This window comes from Ipomoea triloba, chromosome 12 (assembly GCF_003576645.1).
Source record: "Ipomoea triloba cultivar NCNSP0323 chromosome 12, ASM357664v1".
NCBI classification, from domain to species: Eukaryota; Viridiplantae; Streptophyta; class Magnoliopsida; order Solanales; family Convolvulaceae; genus Ipomoea; species Ipomoea triloba.
In genome coordinates, this window is record NC_044927.1 from 7,001,515 (window position 1) to 7,021,966 (window position 20,452).

The following is a 20,452-nucleotide window of genomic DNA, read 5'->3' on the forward strand; positions in this document are numbered from 1 at the left end:
TTTTAGTTTTATGAAGTAACTATTTGGATATATTATATTCTTAAAAAGATGGTGTAATGTTTTAATTTTGTATACAATTAGTGATTCACTCGTGTGAATGTGTGATGTGCAGAGAAAATTATGTTATCGTGAATTTAAATAAAGTATTAGAAAAAATAAAAAAGATGTTAAAATATATAATATAATAATACATATTAATAAATATTATGTGCATATGTAATATATTATAAGATCATATAAGAAAATGCATCCTATTAAAGTTTAAATGTACTCATACAAAATTTAAAATTTACATATTTATTTTATTTTATTTTATTGTTTAAACTATAATATATATGAAATACATTAAAGTTCCCCATTAATGCCCAAGGGAGGGGGAATGAGTGGCAAATTATATCATGAACTAAGGTCTATCTTGCATTGTAGACTTTGGTTCAAAAATAATCTTAAGATTTTTTTTTTGTAGTTGATACATTATATACCTGCCATTGACAGTTTCTGTAAGTTGTAACTACCATATTATGTGTCAGCAATTATTAAGTTATTTTTTTAAAATGTTAACTATAAGTACATTATTAAAAATATAGAATTTTTGTATCTTGATTTACATTGCAATATGAACACTGGTTCCTGATGGGAAAATGACTTAATCTTAACCTCTGAATTTTCTTTCCATAGTAAAGCTAGGCCACCGCTACGGCCCAATGGATCCACAACAAAACAAATCTCAAAGCCCAATTTGGTCTAGATGGACTGAATTTTATTATTATAGAGTCTCAATTAAGAAAATTAAAGAGGACTTCTTAGAATGGACTATGTCCATTAAAACATGAACTGTCACAGTTTCAAGATAAGAAACTATTTTTTTAGGTAGGGACCTATGACACAGTACACGCCCCAAAGCCATTTTTTGAAATAGCAACCTGAATGGCAAAAAAAAAAAAAAAAAAACTCATCAGATAGGGACTCACCAATCCTCCCTCTCTTCTGATCCATTGTGATAAGTCCAGACTGGCAAAATTCACTAGGCGATCCCCATTAAGGAGATTTTACACGGTTTTAAGGAGGAGTGATAAGGCATAGAGAGAAGAAAAACTTACCTCCGACAAACATGGAGATTTTATAGCCTATGTAGGCCCACTAAAATTAATGAGAGTTGCGCTTCACATGCGCTCGCCTAGGCGCGTAATTATAATTTTTTTATTTTATTTTTTTCAGTTTTTTATTTTTCATTTTCTTTTTTTTTTTCACTCTCATTTTTTCTTTCCTAGTCACACCTGCAAAATCTCCTAAAAACCCACCACTATTGAGAAAGGCTTTATGATCCTCTAAAACCAATTTCATTGGCTCACTAAGAACATCCATGCTCGGAGTTTTTCATGATTTTTAGGATGAAATTGTATTTGAGGTAGGCATGACTTTTTGTGGGCCATAAGAAGAGAGAAAAAAGATATGTAAATCTGTTATTGTTGCCCATGTGATGCAGATTGAGCGCACAAAAGCGCCCTCGTAAAATCTATTTTTTATTTTATTTTTCAGTTCTGGTTTGTTTGTTTTTTTTTTTTTAAAAGTTTTTGTTTTTTTCCTCCTCTTCCATCTTCTCTTTCCTAATTATACTTGTAAAAACTCCTAAAAAAATTACAGCGCTGATTGATGCTACAACATTCACTTTTGTAGTTGTAGACTGCACAACATCATCAGATCAAGCATCATCTTGACCTAAGCATGCACGTACTCTGAACCCCATTCCCCCATGCTAATTCTTGTCACGTACGGTTTTATCCCAGTCTCTGCCACCTTGTTTAGACATTGCTAGTATTAAAATGGCAATTTGTTACTTGTCAAAATAGAACGGAGGATTTACAGTGATTCTAAGAATCGGGAGTTGGGGACTGCATGAGTTAACGGCTCAACTCCAACTCCAACACTTCACTTCACTTCACACTTCCTTTCTTCAAACAAAACCTCCCTAGGTGAATGCCAATGTAATTTGTATCAAAGTGGATTCAAATTCTCTCAAGTGAGAGAAAAAAATTTATATTTTGTACACTCAAAATGAATAATGGATCAATGATAAAATTAAGTCTCAAAGTATAGAGTTTGAAAATGGAGATGTGAAAACTTGGAAGGAGTTGTTGCCTCATATTAAAAATGAGTGAGTTTCCACTAGTATATATACAATCCCTTTTTAAAGAAATTGAAATTGTATAACATAAAGGATTTCTTGCGCACAAAATAAGTATAAAAATGCTCAACTCTTCACCCTTAGTCCATGCGAGCTAAACTATTCAAGGATCAAATTGATTGAAATTGAAAACTATGGACTACATTGACAGTTGAGAACCAATTGAGGGACCAATGTGTTGAGTTCTCCATTATCATTTGTACCATCTATTACATAAGTTATACAATACATACCAATCATAGCCATAGGCACAAGCATTACATGAAATGTCATGCCCAATGCATATGCTTAGAAAATTTGTTCACTATATAAATAATTTGATAGAAAAGGTTATGAGATTAAGACAAGAAAATGTAAGAGAAGAGACTCCAATCTATTAACTCCAACAGCTTCTTTTTATTTTGGATAGTAGTAATAGAGAAGCCTACATGAAGCATTGTAACACCACAGTTCCACACTAACATAATTAACATTTAGAAGTGGGAAAATGAATTGGGAATCAAAAACATGTTAGCCAAGTAATGGGTTTCCAAATTGCGTGGCTATCCAATTTGCACAAACATCTAATGCTACACCTACACTATAGTGAAAACCACAAATCCACACATCAACAATTTTGTGATACTCCTATAGCTACAGCTATACCTTATTATGCAATCAAAAGTATGCATAACAGTAAAAATTTCTGTTTGAACCTCAAAGGATGAAGAAAAACTATGTTCTCTGTTCATTAGACTCCTTCATACCAGCTTCATATAGGCTTCATTTAGTCAGGTGGTGTAGATAATCTCTTGCTTAACCTTCAAAGTCCTGGAAAACATCCAAGTCTTTTGCATCTTCCATTGAAATTGAAAATGATTCTTCTGCAGTAAATTTCTCCCTCAAGTCTGGATTGAACTTAATTTTCAAGACCACGTAATTTAATAACTGTGACAATTACAAACCAAACATCGAAAGTGAAGCAGTTAGCTATGTAAGAATACAAGCATCTGTTAAGAAAACTGCTGCCAAGCAAATAACACTCACGAAGCCATGAAAGAACCTATTCTGAAGATAATGGGCAGGAACTCGCTTTGGATTGTATCTGTACTCCTTTATCACCCAACCTGTCCTCTTCTCACTGCGGTAAAAGTATAGCTTTCTTTTGAACCCCAGAATTTGGTTCTGACCAAAACATGGCTCTTCGGGACCTTCAGTTTTCCATTGACCTTCAAAATTCTTTCCTCCAAGAAACTCACCATTTGGTTTTTTACCTTTGTGGGTAAAATAGTATGCCTCATAGTTCCTCGCATACTTGAACTTCCCTGCACACATGTTCCACTCACACAATCCAGAAATACTAAACAAGCAAATACTATTCAAAGCATAGTGAACCACACAAAGAAAAAGTACACTGCTAACATTGAACTAACTCGGCTGCTAAAAATTGCAACAGCAATCAAACAAAATTCAGATCCGCGCAACAGTAACTCCATCCAACTAACGCCAACAGATGGAATCGGATTATGATCAAAGTGATATAAAGATTAGACAAAAAAGGAGCACAAGACAGATGAAAAGAAGTAAAGAAGTTAAATTGGGAAAAATTACAGGGGAATAGCAACACAACTAGCGAAAAAATCAAAATCACAATAGAATAACATTTAGAAAAAATAGATGAGAGGAGAACTTACAAATTGGGAGAAGTTCAGGAGGATACTCGTACAAAAATGGAATCTCTTTGATGATCTCGTTGGGAAGAGGGCGACGTCCGATCTTTTTCTTCAGAAATTCGTCAATCAATTCGTATTCGGTAGGGCGAAAATACTGACCGCCTATAGTCTCAATACCCATACCCGGTTCGTAATCACGCTCGAATGCTTCCAATTCATCCATGGTAGGTTTAGGGTTTAGAGCAGTACTGTCAAAGATTGGAATCATAACCCCGAGTGTGATCAATTCACCATCTCCAACCCAAAACACCAAATTCTGCACTAAATTTTACAGAAATATTCACAGTGTCAAATTGACCCCTAAGTCGGTGAATAGTGCAATTAGGCACTTAAGTGAAAAAAGCTTCATTCAAACCTCCTAAATCAGTAAAATTGTTCAATTAAGTCAAAGTTTACTTGTTTATCATGTCAAATTCGTAAGGTGTTGACACGTGTCCTTTTTTATTTTATTTTTCAAAATAAATATTTTTATTTATTAAAAATATTATTTATTATAAATAAAAACGGCGACTTGAACACCTCTCCCTCGCCAGCGAACTGAGATGCGGCAGGAGTGAACGACGGAGCTGGTTCATATCTGGCGGCGAACTAAAACCGTTATCTCCCTGAATTTGGTTCATCTCTGGTGGCGAACTGAAACCATTATCTCCCTGGATCTGGTTCATCTCTGGCGCCGAACTGAAACCGTTCTCTCCCTAGATAGGTTCATCTATGGCGGCGAGGTCGACGAAGCAGCAGGCGGCGAGAACTGGTTCCTCCTCCGACGTCGGACTGGTTGCGGCGGCGATGGCAGGGTGCAGCTCCGTCTCTCTCTCTCTCCCTCCGGCAGACGTGCGGCGATAATGCAAAGACGAAGAAGAAGAAGATTGTAAACTGGTTTCTCTTTTTTTTTATTAATATATTATTTATTTTTTATTTATAATAAATAATATTTTTAATAAATACAAATATTTGTTTTTGAAAAATAAAATTAAAAAGGACACGTGTCAACCCCTCATGAATTTGACATGATAAACAAGTTAACTTGGACTTAAGTGAACAATTTTACTGATTTAGGGGCTTGAATGAAACTTTTTTCATTTAGGGGATCTAATTGCACTATCCAATAGACTTAGGGGGCAAATTTGACACTTTTCCCTTGCTATAATCATAACCTGGTTCCCATAATGTTAAATTACCATAGAAAATGTTAGATTGCTGGTAATGTTAGATAACTTGGAAATGTTATATTCTTGTGTTTGGTTTAAAACTGAAGTATGTAAATAAGGTAACGGTAATAAGATAAATTGATTAAAATGTCAAAAGTCCAAAATTAATAATAAGATAGAATGTGAAATTACCTATCCAATAGCTTCATGTGCATGTGTTACATTTCTTGAGAAAATTACATAATCTGAATTAAATATGAAAATCTTATATTCCAAACAAATTAACCTTAGTTATCTTATATAACTTGAACCAAACACCATTTCATAGACTCATATGATCAAAATAAAATATTATTGTTTACCACATCAAGAAGAAAAAATAAAAGAGTAATTTAAAGCCCTCCCCATTAGTGTGTGTTGACACAAATTTTAAGAAATAAAACCTTGAGCATGTAGTTTTTAACAAATGGGGTTGTTGCATTTTGGAGATATATTTCTCCTGCAACAACCCCTGACAGCCGGGTTTAAAAAAAAAAAAAAAACGAAAAGAAGAAGGCTGAAAGCTGACAGGTGGGGCGAGAGTGGCGGCCAGCTCATTTCATATAATGTTTGTTTGTTTATTCTTTTTCTTTTTATTTATTTTATGCTGCTGGCCGTTGCATTTGCAACGGCCAGCTTCTTGTTTTTTATTTTTTTGTTTTTCTAATTTAGTTTTATTAATTAAATTTATTAATTAAATTAATATTAACTTGTTAATGTTATTATTATTATTTAATTTTTAAATTTAATATTGTTATTAAATTTACTTTAATTAAATATTATTATTAAATTTAGAATTGTAATTTACAATTATAATTTTTAGAATGTTAATAGATAAAGAAATAATTAAAATATAATATGAGTGAAGTGGTGGGTCCACAAAAAACTGTGAAAAAACTTAAAATTAATGGGGAGAAGAGTTTTTATAATTGAGTGAGATAATAGATGATGATGTGGAAGTTGGGACCCACAAAAAACTTGATAAAAACCCTCAACTATTGAGGAAGGCCTAAGAATATGCATAGTAAAACTCAATCATATAAGCATCAATCATATCGTTACTATAATCATATAAACATCATACGCACAATAATCATACAATCATGACTAATCATTCCAATTCAATTAATCATGTCATAATCCTTACTATAATCATATAAACATCATACGTACTATAATAATCGTATAATCATTATTCTTCATTTCTGTCATATCACAATTAGAGATGGCAAAAGGCCTTCATAATACTGAAGATTTTGGTGTGATTTTTGAGGAATTTTTATAGATGTAATTAGGAAAGAGAAAATGAGGGCGGAGAAAAAAAAAAGAAAATATAAATCTGAAAATAAATAAATAAACGTATTTTATGCTTTCTAAGGTTCTTTATGCTTTGTTTAAAAAAAAAAAAAAGTTCTTTATGCTTTATGCTTTAAAAAAAAAAGTTCTTTATGCTTATTTTATTCCCTTCAAGGATATGTATTCGATTTCTTTATGCTTCTTCCTCTTTTGAAGACCTGCGGTATTCATTTTGGTTTTGGCCTTTCTGCTGCTGCTACTCGAACTTGATAAAAAAAATGCCCTCTTTTGCTTTTCACCAAATCAACCCCAAATTGCAAATAATCAGCCAACAACCTTTTGGTTCAGCCAGTTGGACGGTATTTCCAGTGTGATTTACCTAATTTGTTAGTTAATTATTACACAGGATAGTCCCTCCGTCGAGCTAGTAACCGAGCCAACCACACCAAACTAGATAATATACGACAACAATTTACATCAAAGTAGGGCATGCACTTAGTAGAAAATTAGAAATCGAACCCGAATTCTCCCGAAATTCTTCCACACAAAGATAGCTCACTTGCCACTTGAGCTACCCATTGGGTTAAATTCTTGTAGTCAATTAATTAAATATTTTATTGATCAAATAATTAATAAAGCTTATTTGGTAAGAAAATGTAAAATAAAAATTAACTAATATCAATTAATTGAGTGATATTTTTGCACTAATCTTATAATCAAATAAGGCAAAAACTTGTGCGAGGCCGTCTTACCATGAGACGGGTCGGGTCAGGTCGGGTCGGGTCAAGATGCAAGAGTAACACTTATATGCACAAATGCCATACTTATACGCTCAAATGTAATACTAATCAGGAATAAAATTTTTGTTACTTATTAGGGTAAATGTAATACTTTTAAGGGAAAATACAATACTTTTACATTTGGATTTAAAAGTATTACATTTTTTCTCAAAAGTATTATATTTGCCCTTATAAGTGAGAGGTACTTGTTAACCTTACTTATTATGAAAAATGTATTACTTTTTCTCTTATAAGTAACAAAAATTGTATTTTTGATTAGTGTTATATTTGAGCATATAAGTGTGAGATTTGCACATATAAGTATGACATTTGCATGGTACGTTGACCCGACCCGACCCGTCTCACGAATAAGGATCCGTGAGACGGTCTCACACAAGTGTGACCCATCAAATAAATGTACACGTTCAATATTAGAATTTTTTTATAATTTTATCTTTACTTTTATTATCTAAATATATAATAAAAAAAAATTATCCGATCATTACACGGGTAATTAGACAATTATTTGTTCTAATTCAAGTAATGACAACATCAGAAAATATAATCGACCCAATCAATTTCATCACATGCGCTATATAATATTCAATATTATAATTTACATAATTGTATATCGATTTAAATATTTTCTTAAAATATTATAACAAATTCCTTTCGTGCAACAGACTGACAAAAATACTAGTAGGCAAATAAAAGTTACTCCGTATTTATGTTGGGGGAGGGGACAGTATTCGTGGTGAAGCCATGGAGCATCTCCTGGAGGCTGGATGTTGTGTGTGGGGGGCCCTCGCTCCCCCTAGGGCCCCACATGCGGAAGGTATTATCCGGTTTTACAACTATAAAATCAACCAAACAACCTCGTATCTCTCCCACCATCACTGTAGTCTATCTATCTCTGTCTTTTAACACCCAAAATCTCTGTCTTTGGTGAAGCATTAGAACTTAGAAGGAAGCCTATTGGGTTTTACAGTTTGCTTCTTTTTGTATTGGGATACAGAACAAAACCCCATTTTCTCAGTTCTTTTTGGGGGAACAGAGCATTCTGATCTGTTTCGTAACTTTCGTTTACTTTTTTCTTGAACGCCGGAATTGTCTGTTTACGAGGTTTTGATCTTTTTTGATGGGGGAACAGAGCATTCTGGCTGGTTGGAAAAGAACATCGGCACCCTATTACGAGGTTTTTTCTTGAATGCTTTGTTTCTTCTAATAGGGTGCCGATGTTTTTTTTTTTTTGTGTGATCAAAATAGGGTGCCGATGTTCTTTTCCAACCAGCCAGCGAGTTTCTTCGGATGATCGACGGTTCCAGAACAAACTCTTGCGTATATTAACTAATCCTTAAGTAAATCTTGATTAGTTCTTGAGAGAAATCGGACAAGGATTTGGCATCCTAGTCACCAAAGTTCCAAAACAAACTCTTGCGTCATACTCATTACAAGAACCACATGAGGTAACCATGAGATTCTTGAAAATTAACATAATGTATGTCTTGTTTTACTAAACAAGATAATATCTTATTGGTTCTTAACGAGTCAATCAAAGGTTAATTAGGTGAAATTGTCAAGCAAATCACGTTTTCTATGTCCCTAGCTTTCTAGTCATTGAAAATACCCATGTTTCATGTTGTCATATATGTTCCTAACCGTGTGACTAACTTTTTTGTTTCAGGTTATGGTTTTCTTGAGCCGTTTAGCAGAGTGGAAAATGTTGGCCTGAGGAGGCAGTCCAGGCTAAGAAGACAACTGGAGGAGATAAAAACAACCTTACAAAATTAAGATACCATCATTACCAAGTATGTAAATGTACATTCGTAGAAGACTACAAAGAAATAAATCAACCTATCTATAGCTGATCGGCTCAGATTAGATAACAGTACTAAATTAGTAAAGATGTTCTGGTGGCGATTGAGAAACCCAAGTTCCGGTGGGTTGAAATATGTTCTGGTATTACAAAATAACAAAAACAAGCCATTTCTCAGCTTCCAGTAAAGATGTGAAATCTTCCATTGATTTCGGCCTCCGGTTTCATCGTTGCGTCGCCGGCGGCCTGAGTTCGTGACTCGTGAGGGTAACCGACAGCTTGGAAGGGAGAACACGTGATGGTCAAAAAGCAGTCAACACTCAACAGCACAGAGCTAAATAAAGGAAAATACTTGGTGTACTCCCAATTTATATTCTCTCTCACATGTTTTTTTTATGTAGACACTTTTTCGTGGGAAAATACTTGGTGTACTCCCAATTTATATTCTCTCTCACATGTTTTTTTTTATGTAGACACTTTTTCGTGGGCCCACACGATGAAAATAACCATGTCTGTTTACCACCTAAAGTAGAAGTTAGGGAGTAGAATTTGAGAGTATGTATAGTAAAACTCCTTAATAAAGGAACTTTTCTTGCTTTAGTTCTGGAGTTATTAACAATTTCATCCTATTGGAATTATTTCATCTAATTTTGTGACCCAAAAATATTTTGTGCCAGGTGAGAAATATTATTATTAAATCCTATTTTGAGAGTGGTAGCTGATATTCTGTTAGGCACTTAGGCATGTGAAGGAGAATTGGCTATAGCTACAAGACAAAAATTTTATTGTGGGACGGTACGGTGAAAAGATAATAGCAAAGAAATAAGATATGTTTTTGTTTTAGGGCTATAATTTTTTAACCATGATGTTCATAATGTTTTATTCTAAATTAGGCATGGACTTTGTGACAAATGATAATGTTGGAAGATGGATGCCCACGTCATACATTGTGAGATGACCACACGACAATGAGGTAGTGGAGCCTTTGTCTCATTAAAGTTATTCCGGGTAAAGGTGGAGTTAGAGGGAGCAGACTTTAAGTGGTTGCTTTTCCATCATAATTAGTATTTACACCAGTGCAATACATAAGAAGTTAACCTTAGGTCAAGATTTCTGGCTAGGAATGACAATGGGACGGGACTCCCCGTCTCCGAAACCCCATTGACAATGGGACGGGACTCCCCGTCCCCGTTTCCCGAAAATTTACCTTATCCCCGTCTCTGTCGGGGCAGGGATCGGAAATCCCCGTCAGGGACGGGGCAAATTGCCATCGAGATTAGAGCTCCTAGCTGGATGATAATGAACATATCTTTATTTCTCATATAATAATTATTAAAATTAACATATATTAACGTTGGGCATTTCGCGAGAATGAAAAACAAAGAATGAAAACTGAAAAATTGAAAAACAAAAAACAGAAAACAGTTTTCTATTAATAAACAGGCCCTGAAAGTTCCGATCTAGCCTAATAATTATGATTGGGTCATGAATCAGAGTTGGTAGACAATCTCTTGCTTAACCTTCAAAGTCCTGGAAGACATCCAAGTCTTTTGCATCTTCCATTGAAATTGAAAATAATTCTTCTGCAGTGAATTTCTCCCTCTGGTGTGGATTGAACTTAATTCTCAAGACCACGTAATTTAATAACTGTGACAATTACAACCGAACATCAAAAGCGAAGCGGTTAGCTATGTAAGAAGATATGCATCTGTTAAGAAAACTGCCAAGCAAATAACACTTACGAAATCATGAAAGAACCTATTCTGAAGATAATGGGCAGGAACTCGCTTTGGATTGTATCTGTACTCCTTTATCACCCAACCTGTCCTCTTCTCACTGCGGTAAAAGTATAGCTTTCTTTTGTATCCCAGAATTTGGTTCTCACCAAAACATGCCTCGTCTGGACCTTCAGTTTTCCATTCACCATCAAACTTCTTTCCTCCAAGAAACTCGCCATTTGGAGGTTTTCTACCTTTGTGGGTAAAATAGTATGCCTCATAGTTCCTCGCATACTTGAACTTCCCTGCACACGTGTTCCACTCACACAATCTAGAAATACTAAACAAGCAAATACTATTCAAAGCATAGTGAACCACACAAAGAAAAAGTACACTGCTAATTTTGAAACTAAGTTTTCACTCGGTGACAACACTAAGTTTTTAATCAAGACTTTTAAATACTTTCAAATGCTTTTAAAATGATAGATTTTAATTGACTTTTGTAGAGTTTTTGTAAACTTTCCTAGAATCTTTTAAACTTTTATTAACTTTTAAAAACTTTTTCATATTAAAAAGTATACAAAAGTAATTAAAACTCTAAATTGAATACACCCTTACAAACATTCCATAACTTCTATTAATATATTATTAATGATTTTCTTACAAAAATATACTTTTATAAATAATAAATAAATTAATGCATTGATAAAAATAAAAAATAAATAAGAATCTCTCCAAAATTCAACTTAACACAAACAAACAAATAAATAAATAAATAAATATATATATATATATTAATAATTAAATAAAAATTTTGCCACAAGCTGCTGGTTGCAACAAGCTTCGCATAAAAAAAATTGCGTCTCGCTGCTCGCAATAGCATATGCTTGTTGTTGCGATCAACAATTTTTTTTTTGCTACGATCAGCAGCAAGAAATTGTTGCGGCTGTTCGCAGCAAAAATATTTGTTCTAAACATCATCAAATAATATTTTTTTTGTAGGAAAGTATATGAATATTTATGAAAGATTTGAAGTGTACCGTGAAATTGATGAAAAAGTTATATGAACGATTTGAAGTGTACCGTAAAATTGATGAAAAAGTTTGTCTAGATAGATGAAAAAAAGTTTGTAGAGAATCTTGAAAAGTGTGGGATTAGAGGGTTGGATTTTATCTATTTATATTAATGAAGAAAAAGTCTACAAAATCAGTACAGTTTTAAAGAGTTTTGAAAAGTCTAAATCTAATACCGATATAATTTTAAAGAGTTTTTAAAAGTCTAAATTGAATACCATCTAACTTTAAAGTTGATAAAAGTCATTAAAAATCTATAAAAGTCATTATTGAATACACTCCTAAGTTTTCATTCGGTGACAACACTAACTCGGCTGCTAAAAAATGCAACAGCAATCAAACAAAATTCAGATCCGCGCAACAGTAAATCCATCCAACTAACGCCAACAGATGGAGTCGGATTATGATCAAAGTGATATGAAGATTAGACAAAAAAGGAGCACAAGACAGATGAAAAGAAGTAAAGAAGTTAAATTAGGAAAAATTACAGGGGAATAACAACACAACTAGCGAAAAAAAAATCAAAATCACAATAGAATAACATTTAGAAAAAATAGATCAGAGGAGAACTTACAAATTGGGAGAAGTTCAGGAGGATACTCGTACAAAAATGGAATCTCTTTGATGAACTCGTTGGGAAGAGGGCGACGTCCGATCTTTTTCTTCAGAAATTCGTCAATCAAATCGTATTCTGTAGGGCAAAAATGCTGACCGCCTATAGTCTCAATACCCATACCCGGTTCGTAATCACGCTCGAATGCTTCCCATTCAGCCATGGTAGGTTTAGGGTTTAGAGTAGTACTGTCAAAGATTGGAATCAAAACCCCTAGTGTGATTCTATAATCTATACTTCTATATCTATACTATATATAAAAACAAAATGCCACTTTAAGATTCCGGCCCAAAATAGTCCTACAATATTTATTTAAGATGCGATTATTTTCCATTTTCCTATTCGTTTTACAATTCTACATTATAATTCCTAGTCCTATTCGTTTTACAATTCTACATTATAATTCCTAGTACAATTCTACGTTACAATTCTTATCGTACTATAATTTTACATTACAATTCCTATCATACTACAATTCTATCGGATTATTTCCTATTCCTATTCGTTGTACAATTCTACCTATTCGTTATATAAGTTTACATTACAATTCCTATCGTACTACAATTTTTACATTACAATTCCTATCATACTACAATTCTATCGTAATAAGATACAACTTTATATAAATCTACGCAGCATTATAGCGAACCTCCCCACTTTCAAATCTGCAAATTCCTTTATATAAATCCACACAGCATTATAGCGAAAACCCCACTAAATTGCAGACCAAAACACTCAGGTTTGTATAATATTATAAAATATGATAATACAATTCCTGATAGAATATATATTTTTCCTACTTTCCTATTTGTAATAGGATTCTAGATTAAAATTACCTCTCTCTCTATCTCTCTTTTTCTTTTATTTATTTGTTTTGGGTTCTCTTTTTCCCATGTTTTTCTGAAATCAAAAGGTTCATTCAGTAGCATGGAATTGCAATGGCACGAAACTAGCCTCTGGCATATTGAGCCCCATGGTCATGTAAGCTTTCTCCTTGTATATTAATAATGCATCTCTCTATTTGTTTAGTACCTAAAATCAGGGCCGATTTTTTTTATTTGCGTGGCCTTGTGCTAATAAATAAGTGAGACTCTATCAAAGTATAAATAAACTGCGAATTGAAGAAAAATTGCAAAGAGAAAAATGTAAAAAATCTAATTTTGGGCCAATATAATCACAAATACATATACTAACTATTGAGTCAGGGCTGGACTAGGGTCTCCCAAAATTTTGGGGCCCGGCGCGGTTTCACATCTTGCACGTCCTAAAATTCGGTCCTGCCTAAAATATTGTTTAATTAATGGTGTTGTCAAGTTTAGTTTGTCAAATCAACAAAATATTTTCGTATTCATAAACTTTTCATTCTAGGGCTAGGGCAAGATCCTCATTGATTCGAAGGTTTAATCACCATTCCCACTTCACCTATGCACACCATCAGGATTCAGGGCTCTATAGAAACTTCATGATGGGAAGACTTTGAACATAGTTTAAATATGAAGACCTTCATAAAGTCTGCATATTGGAAACCAATGCCTCTTTCTTCTTTCCCTTCTCTCTTTTTGATAGTCAACACTCAAGATTTATCCATTTTTTCTTTTTAAATTTTCTTTTAAATGGAAACATGCTTGATTGGAGAATCTGTAATTATGTACGTTCAACGAAGGTGAAAGGTGGGTTCACTTGGTGTCTTTTGTGGATGATTTGTAGAGGTGGTGGTGATGAGCTGAAGAGGTGGCAACATTGAGAGAAGGGGTTTTCCTATTTTTATTTTATTGTATTTTAGTTTTTATAAAAATTAAAAATATAGAAAAGCTGATAATGCAATAGATATTGACATATCATCATCACTTGCATGTTTGCATGGTTAACCTAATGCCTTAGGTTAATCTAGTTAGTCTATTGAAGTGTGTTGATTTGGACGAACAGATCGAATGTTGGTAATGAAGGTGGAGATTAAAATTGGCACCAACTACAACATTTGCTTTGTTTCTTTTACTTGAATTGCGAAACTGGGCAGAGCATCTATGGACTTGTGGCGCCTGTTTGAAAATGGAAAAGGATTAGTAATTCACTTAACAATAATAATAATAATAATAAGGTTAGCAGTAAAAAAAAATTACATATCCATAATACGAGAAGTAAAATTACAGGTTAGCGTTATTTTACTATTAATCTAATTAATCTAATGAATATGAATATAAGGAAGATTTTACAAATATTTTCCTATCCCTAATACAATTCTATTTATTATACCCCTAATAACGGGACACATGAAGGAACCAAAGTTCTTGTCCCCCGAATGTCTTTCACTCCTTCTGATATGAGATTACGTACCCTTCAAGTTTCAACGTAAACAATTCCCATTAATGCTCACATATGTCAGGACTATCAACAAAAGTCAATATCATCCTGATGACTTGAACGTGTTAGCGCTAGACGAGGATAGACAAAATTCTATTAGTACTACCAATGTCGTATACAAAGATTTCGATAATGTGTAATTCGAACGGATGATATTATGTTTTTTTTTACAAAGAGCAAATTTGCCCAAGTTATACAAATCCTAAACAATGATATATAAAATCCTCAAATTTTCAGCACCGAATGCTTATATCTACACATTAATTAGATATTAATTCAACAATTATTTGATCAAATTAATGCAAGGATAACATCACAAAATATAATCGATCCAAACCATCTTTTCAATTGCACTATATAATATTTGATGTTATAATTTCTATAATTATATACCGATCCAAATATTCTTAAAATATTATAGCAAATCCATTCCGTGCATCGCACGGGTGCGAACACTAGTAATAATAAAAAATAAAATCCTCCATTTTAACTTTCCGCCTAAAACACTCCTATACTATTAAGGTTGGCGTAATATTATAAAGTATGGTAATACAATTCCTATTCGTACTATTGTACATTAAAATAGGGTAATACAATTTTTAATACAATATGTTTTTTTTCTATTTTCCTATTCGTATTTCGTAATACAACTCTAAATTTAAATTACTAATCGTAATAATACAGTATATATACTTCCCTACAACCTAATATTGTAAAATATGGTAATACGATTCATATTCGTACTACAATTCTATTGTTTCTATTGTTTCTATTGTTTGAAAATGTTTAATTAAATAAATAAAAGATATATTAACAAAAATAAATAAATGAACATATAGCAGAGTATTTTAATTTTTTACAAATGCTTAGTTAAATAAAATTAAAGAAACATTAACGAAAAGTGATTATAGTAAAGTTGTTATAGTTTTAATTAAATTGTAACATAAATGTTATTTGGTCTACTCTTACTATTAACATTTTAATTTTTTTGTATTTATAAAAATAAAATTAATGTTGTAGCAATGACAATGTAAAAATTGATAGTGACAAAACGATGAAAAGCTAATGGATAGTAATGAAGCAATGATGAGACTAAAACTATTTCTATTTGAAAAATAAGATTTAAAAGTTTGGTTATTACATAGAAATATCTACTAAAATTATTATATTAAATATTTTGGATGATGATTTGGATGTCAAGTAAGCCTACCTGCTAAAACAAATAAAAAATAACTAATTGTACTTTTTTTAAAAAATCTAATTGTACTTTTTTTTTTCTTCTAAATTTAACGATCTCTTAAAAACTTTTTAAATTTAAGGATTCAATTCCATTTTACTAACAAATTTGAAAGCTTATTTGACCCGTATTATTTTGATTACATAATACCGTTCCATTGATCTTATTTGTAATTGTTTCGCCTTATGATTAAATGAATGAGTTTCTTTATTTTCAAAAAAATGATTTTGATTTTATAGGCTCACTTATGGATACATCATTACTTCATTTGTAGGTTGGAATGATGAATTAGCAATGTGTTCAATTTACTATATCACTTTGTGGCTGGAAAGCCCAAGATTGAAAGTAATGATTTGTGAAATCAGTAGATGATATGTTGTCTACATATTTCTTCAGATTGAAGATATAGTGACACTTCAAACTAACCCTTTATATATAAGCAATATTCTTCCTTAATCCTATTGCAAACTATATTGCTCACATTAAAATAAACAATGCATATCATTGTTCCATCATAAAATGTAGACAATGCATGTCATAACAAGTTGTTGAATGCTCTACAATATCCAAAGTTGAGCATTGTGGAGATTGAACAGATTTATATTTTGATATAAATGCTATGTTTTTTCTTTAGGCACCACATAAATTGGGCCTTGACATTCATTCTTGGCTCTTTAATCAAATTTGAACTACTCATTTAATTAACTAATACTTAACTATTAATTAAAAAAATAGTTAAGAACTTTCAATTTTTTAATTTGGATCATTTTTTCACAATTCACACAAACAACATAATGAGGAAACTCACATAATGAACAATTATAAGGAGCAGGAAGAAGCAAAAAACCACAGATCAATGTTAGAGCTAAAATTAAATCTCATTATATACTGTTTCACTTATTATTTACATTATTATCTGTATACTTTAGAACTCCAGACTTGGTTTTCTCATACCGAGAAATCCAGTTTTGAATCTTTCTGTTTGAGAAACTAACCAAACTAGAGTTTCTCAAATTGAGAAACACATACATGTGGATTCAATTATCTAATAACTCGTGCATGCGTTCTCAATTTGGAAAAGCGATATAAAAATTAAATGGAATATATGCATATGTATTCCGGGGACTGGACTAAATTCGGACTTAGGTTTTCTCATACTGAGAAATCCAATTTTGAAATTTTCAATTTGAGAAACCAAATTAGGATTTTTCAAATTGAGAAGCACAAGCATGGATTTAATTATATGATAACCCGTGCATGTGTTCTCATCAAATTGGGAAAAAACAATAGAAAAATTAAAAGGAATACATGCATTTGTATTCCGGGGACTAGACCAAATTCTTACTAGGGTTTCTCAAATTGAGAAACACAAATATTAAATTATTTGAGAGAGATTACAAGTCCAGAAACATTAAAGGTTTTTTCAAATTGAGACACCCAGACCTTAAATTATTTGAGAATCCAGTGCATGTGTTCTTAAATTGAGAATAAAAGAGGGAAACATAAAGTGTAAAAACGGAGCCGGCTGTCGGCGTCTAAACGAATGGCCTGAGGGTGAATATGGAGACGGGAGACGGAAAGCTCACAGCTAGCGACGGCCGACGAGCGAGTGGGTGTCAGTCGAAGCCGATGACTGGACGACTGCTTTCTCCGTTAATCAGGTATACTGGGCAGTGTGCGGTGGCAATGCAGAGTAGGAAAATCAAAACGACCAAATGAAATGAGCATCCAAATAATTTTTTTTAAATATATATATATATATATATATATATATATATATATATAAACAGCCCTAGAATGACGTCGTTTTGGGGCTGTTTAATTTTGGGCAGCAAGATTTTATTATTATTTTCCCTAGAAAATTATGGAAAGTGTTCTTGGGTTATGTTTATCTTGAATACAATATGTAATTAAAAATTGTAGAATAAAAATGATTAAGTAAAAATATCTAATTAACATATAAAATGAAATGTTTATTATTGAAGGCACCAAAAATCATTAACCTTTTTAGTATATTAACTAATCCTTAAGTAATTCTTGACTAGTAGTTCTTGAGAGAAATCGGACAAGGATTTGGCATCCTAGTCACCAAAGTTCCAAAACAAACTCTTGCGTCATACTCGTTACAAGAACCACATGAGGTAACCATGCTATTCTTGAAAAGTAACATAATGTATGTCTTGTTTTACTAAACAAGATAATATCTTATTGGTTCTTAACGAGTCAGTCAAATGTTAGTTAGGTGAAATTGTCAAGCAAATCACATTCTCTATGTCCCTAGCTTTCTAGTCATTGAAAATACCCATGTTTCATGTTGTCATATATGTTCCTAATTGTGTGACTAACTTTTTTGTTTCAGGTTATGGTTTTTTTGAGCCGTTTAGTAGAGTGGAAAAGGTTGGCCTAAGGAGATAGTCCAGGCTGAGAAGACAACTGGAGGAGATAAAAACAACCTTACAAAAGTAACAAAACTAAGATACCATAATTACCAAGTATGTAAATGTACATTTGTAGAAGACTACAAAGAGGTAAATCAAGCGATATTATATATAGGGTAACAGTACTAAATTAGCAAAGATGTTCTGGTGGGTTGAAATATGTTCTGGTATTACAAAATTTTTAGTTCTGGAGGTATTAACAATTTCATCCTACTACAATGTAATAGGGTCAGTTGTATTTAAAAAAAAAAACAAACAAACAAACAATTTCATCCTATTGAAATTATTTCATCTAATTTTGTGACTGTGCCAACTGAGAAATAGTATTATTAAATCCTATTTTGAGAGTGGTAGCTGATATTCTGTTAGGCATGTGCAGGAGAATTGGCTACAGCTACAAGACAAAAATTTTATTGTGGGACGGTACGGTGAAAAGATAATAGCAAAGAAATAAGATATGCTTTTGTTTTAGGGCTATAATTTTTTAACTATGTTCAGAATGTTTTATTCTAAATTAGGCATGGACTTTGTGACAAATGATAATGTTGGAAGATGGATGCCCACGTCAGACATTGTGAGATGACCACACGACAATGAGGTAGTGGTAGACAATCTCTTGCAGAATCGATGAAGAGCCAGGAAGCAGTTTCAAACATAGGAAACCAAAAGTTCAAACAAATGGGGCAATCAAAAGTATGCATAACAGTCAAAATGTATGTTTGAACCTCAAAGGAGGAAGAAAAACTATGTTCTCTGTTCATTAGGCTGCTTCATTTAGTCAGGTGGTAGTAGACAATCTCTTGCTTAACCTTCAAAGTCCTGGAAGACATCCAAGTCTTTTGCATCTTCCATTGAAATTGAAAATGATTCTTCTGCAGTGAAATTCTCCCTCAAGTTTGGATCGAACTTGATTTTCAAGACCACGTAATTTAATAACTGTGACAATTACAAACCAAACATCGAAAGTGAAGCAGTTAGCTATGTAAGAAGATAAGCATCTGTTAAGAAAACTGCCAAGCAAATAACACTCACGAATCCATGAATGATCCTATTCTGAAGATAATGGGCAGGAACTCGCTCTGGATTGTATCTGTACTCCTTTATCACCCAACCTGTCCTCTTCTCACTGCGGTAAAAGTATAGCTTTCTTTTGTATCCCAGAATTTGGTTCTCACCAAAACATGCCTCCTCTGGACCTTCAGTTTTCCATTCACCATCAAACTTCTTTCCTCCAAGAAACTCGCCATTTGAAGGTTTTCTACCTTTGTGGGTAAAATAGTATGCCTCATACATCCTCCCAGACTTGAACTTCGATGCACACATGTCCCACTCACACAATCAAGAAATACTAAACAAGCAAATACTATTCAAAGCATAGTGAACCACACAAAGAAAAAGTACACTGCTAATGTTGAAACTAAGTTTTCACTCGGTGACAACACTAACTCGGCTGCTAAAAAATGCAAAACAGCAATCAAACAAAATTCAGAGCCACGCAACAGTAAATCCATCCAACTAACGCCAACAGATGGAATCGGATTATGATCGAAGTGATATAAAGATTAGCCAAAAAAAGGAGCACAAGACAGATGAAAAGAAGTAAAGAAGTTAAATTAGGAAAAATTACAGGGGAAGTAGCAACACAACTAGCGAAAAAATCAAAATCACAATAGAATAACATTTAGATAAGAGGAAAACTTACAAAGTGGGAGAAGTTCAGGAGGATAGTCGTACAAAAATGGAATCTCTTTGATTTGCTCGCTGGGAAGAGGGCGACGTTGGAGCTTTTTCTCCAGAAATCCGTCAATCAATTCGGTTTTGCTAGGGCGAAAATACACACCCGGTTCGTAATCATACTGCAATGCTTCCAATTCATCCATGGATACGGCTACGCCTGTACAATTTTCCTGATGAATAGTTCCCTTATGCTTCTAGTCTAGTGATTACAGTACAAAACAAAATCATTCAGCTTGTTACTTCCGTCATTCTACATTGCTAATAGAAAGTAAACAACTATAAACAACAATACCTCGCCGA

At 33.0% G+C, this 20,452-nt stretch overlaps 2 protein-coding genes and 1 long non-coding RNA gene across 4 annotated transcripts; 1 reads left to right on the forward strand and 2 right to left on the reverse strand.

The window, feature by feature from the left end:
• Nucleotides 1-2,561: 2,561 nt before the first annotated feature.
• LOC115998134 (NAC domain-containing protein 41-like) lies at nt 2,562-4,129 on the reverse strand. 2 transcript variants are annotated; one of them, XM_031237617.1, is made up of 3 exons: nt 3,859-4,129; nt 3,228-3,489; nt 2,562-3,112 (listed from the first exon to the last, which is right to left on the reverse strand). In XM_031237617.1, exons 1-3 carry the CDS (start codon nt 4,103-4,105, stop codon nt 3,106-3,108), a joined length of 516 nt encoding a protein of 171 aa, XP_031093477.1. In that variant the 5' UTR covers nt 4,106-4,129; the 3' UTR covers nt 2,562-3,105. The 2 variants fall into 2 exon arrangements, with proteins under 2 accessions (XP_031093477.1, XP_031093476.1); XM_031237616.1 differs by having other exon boundaries at nt 3,212-3,489.
• A 4,241-nt stretch (nt 4,130-8,370) lies between these two features.
• On the forward strand, nt 8,371-9,575 carry LOC115998136. The gene is made up of 2 exons (XR_004093843.1): nt 8,371-8,625; nt 8,844-9,575. It is a non-coding gene; the product is annotated as an uncharacterized LOC115998136 (long non-coding RNA).
• Nucleotides 9,576-10,386: 811 nt separating this feature from the next.
• On the reverse strand, nt 10,387-12,526 carry LOC115998135 (NAC domain-containing protein 1-like). Its single transcript, XM_031237618.1, has 3 exons — nt 12,341-12,526; nt 10,718-10,998; nt 10,387-10,622 (listed from the first exon to the last, which is right to left on the reverse strand). Exons 1-3 carry the CDS (start codon nt 12,498-12,500, stop codon nt 10,491-10,493), a joined length of 573 nt encoding a protein of 190 aa, XP_031093478.1. The 5' UTR covers nt 12,501-12,526; the 3' UTR covers nt 10,387-10,490.
• Between the last annotated feature and the right edge of the window lie 7,926 nt (nt 12,527-20,452).

Coding starts and splice junctions, on each gene's coding strand:
- LOC115998135 (XM_031237618.1), bottom strand. CDS start 12,500: ATGGGTATTGAGACTATAGGCGGTCAGCATTTTTGCCCTACAGAATAC. Junction 10,999..12,340: donor TCCTGAACTTCTCCCAATTT/GTAAGTTCTCCT, acceptor ACACGTGTGCAG/GGAAGTTCAAGTATGCGAGG. Junction 10,623..10,717: donor ATAGGTTCTTTCATGATTTC/GTAAGTGTTATT, acceptor TAATTGTCACAG/TTATTAAATTACGTGGTCTT.
- LOC115998134 (XM_031237616.1), bottom strand. CDS start 4,105: ATGATTCCAATCTTTGACAGTACTGCTCTAAACCCTAAACCTACCATG. Junction 3,490..3,858: donor TCCTGAACTTCTCCCAATTT/GTAAGTTCTCCT, acceptor ACATGTGTGCAG/GGAAGTTCAAGTATGCGAGG. Junction 3,113..3,211: donor ATAGGTTCTTTCATGGCTTC/GTGAGTGTTATT, acceptor TAATTGTCACAG/TTATTAAATTACGTGGTCTT.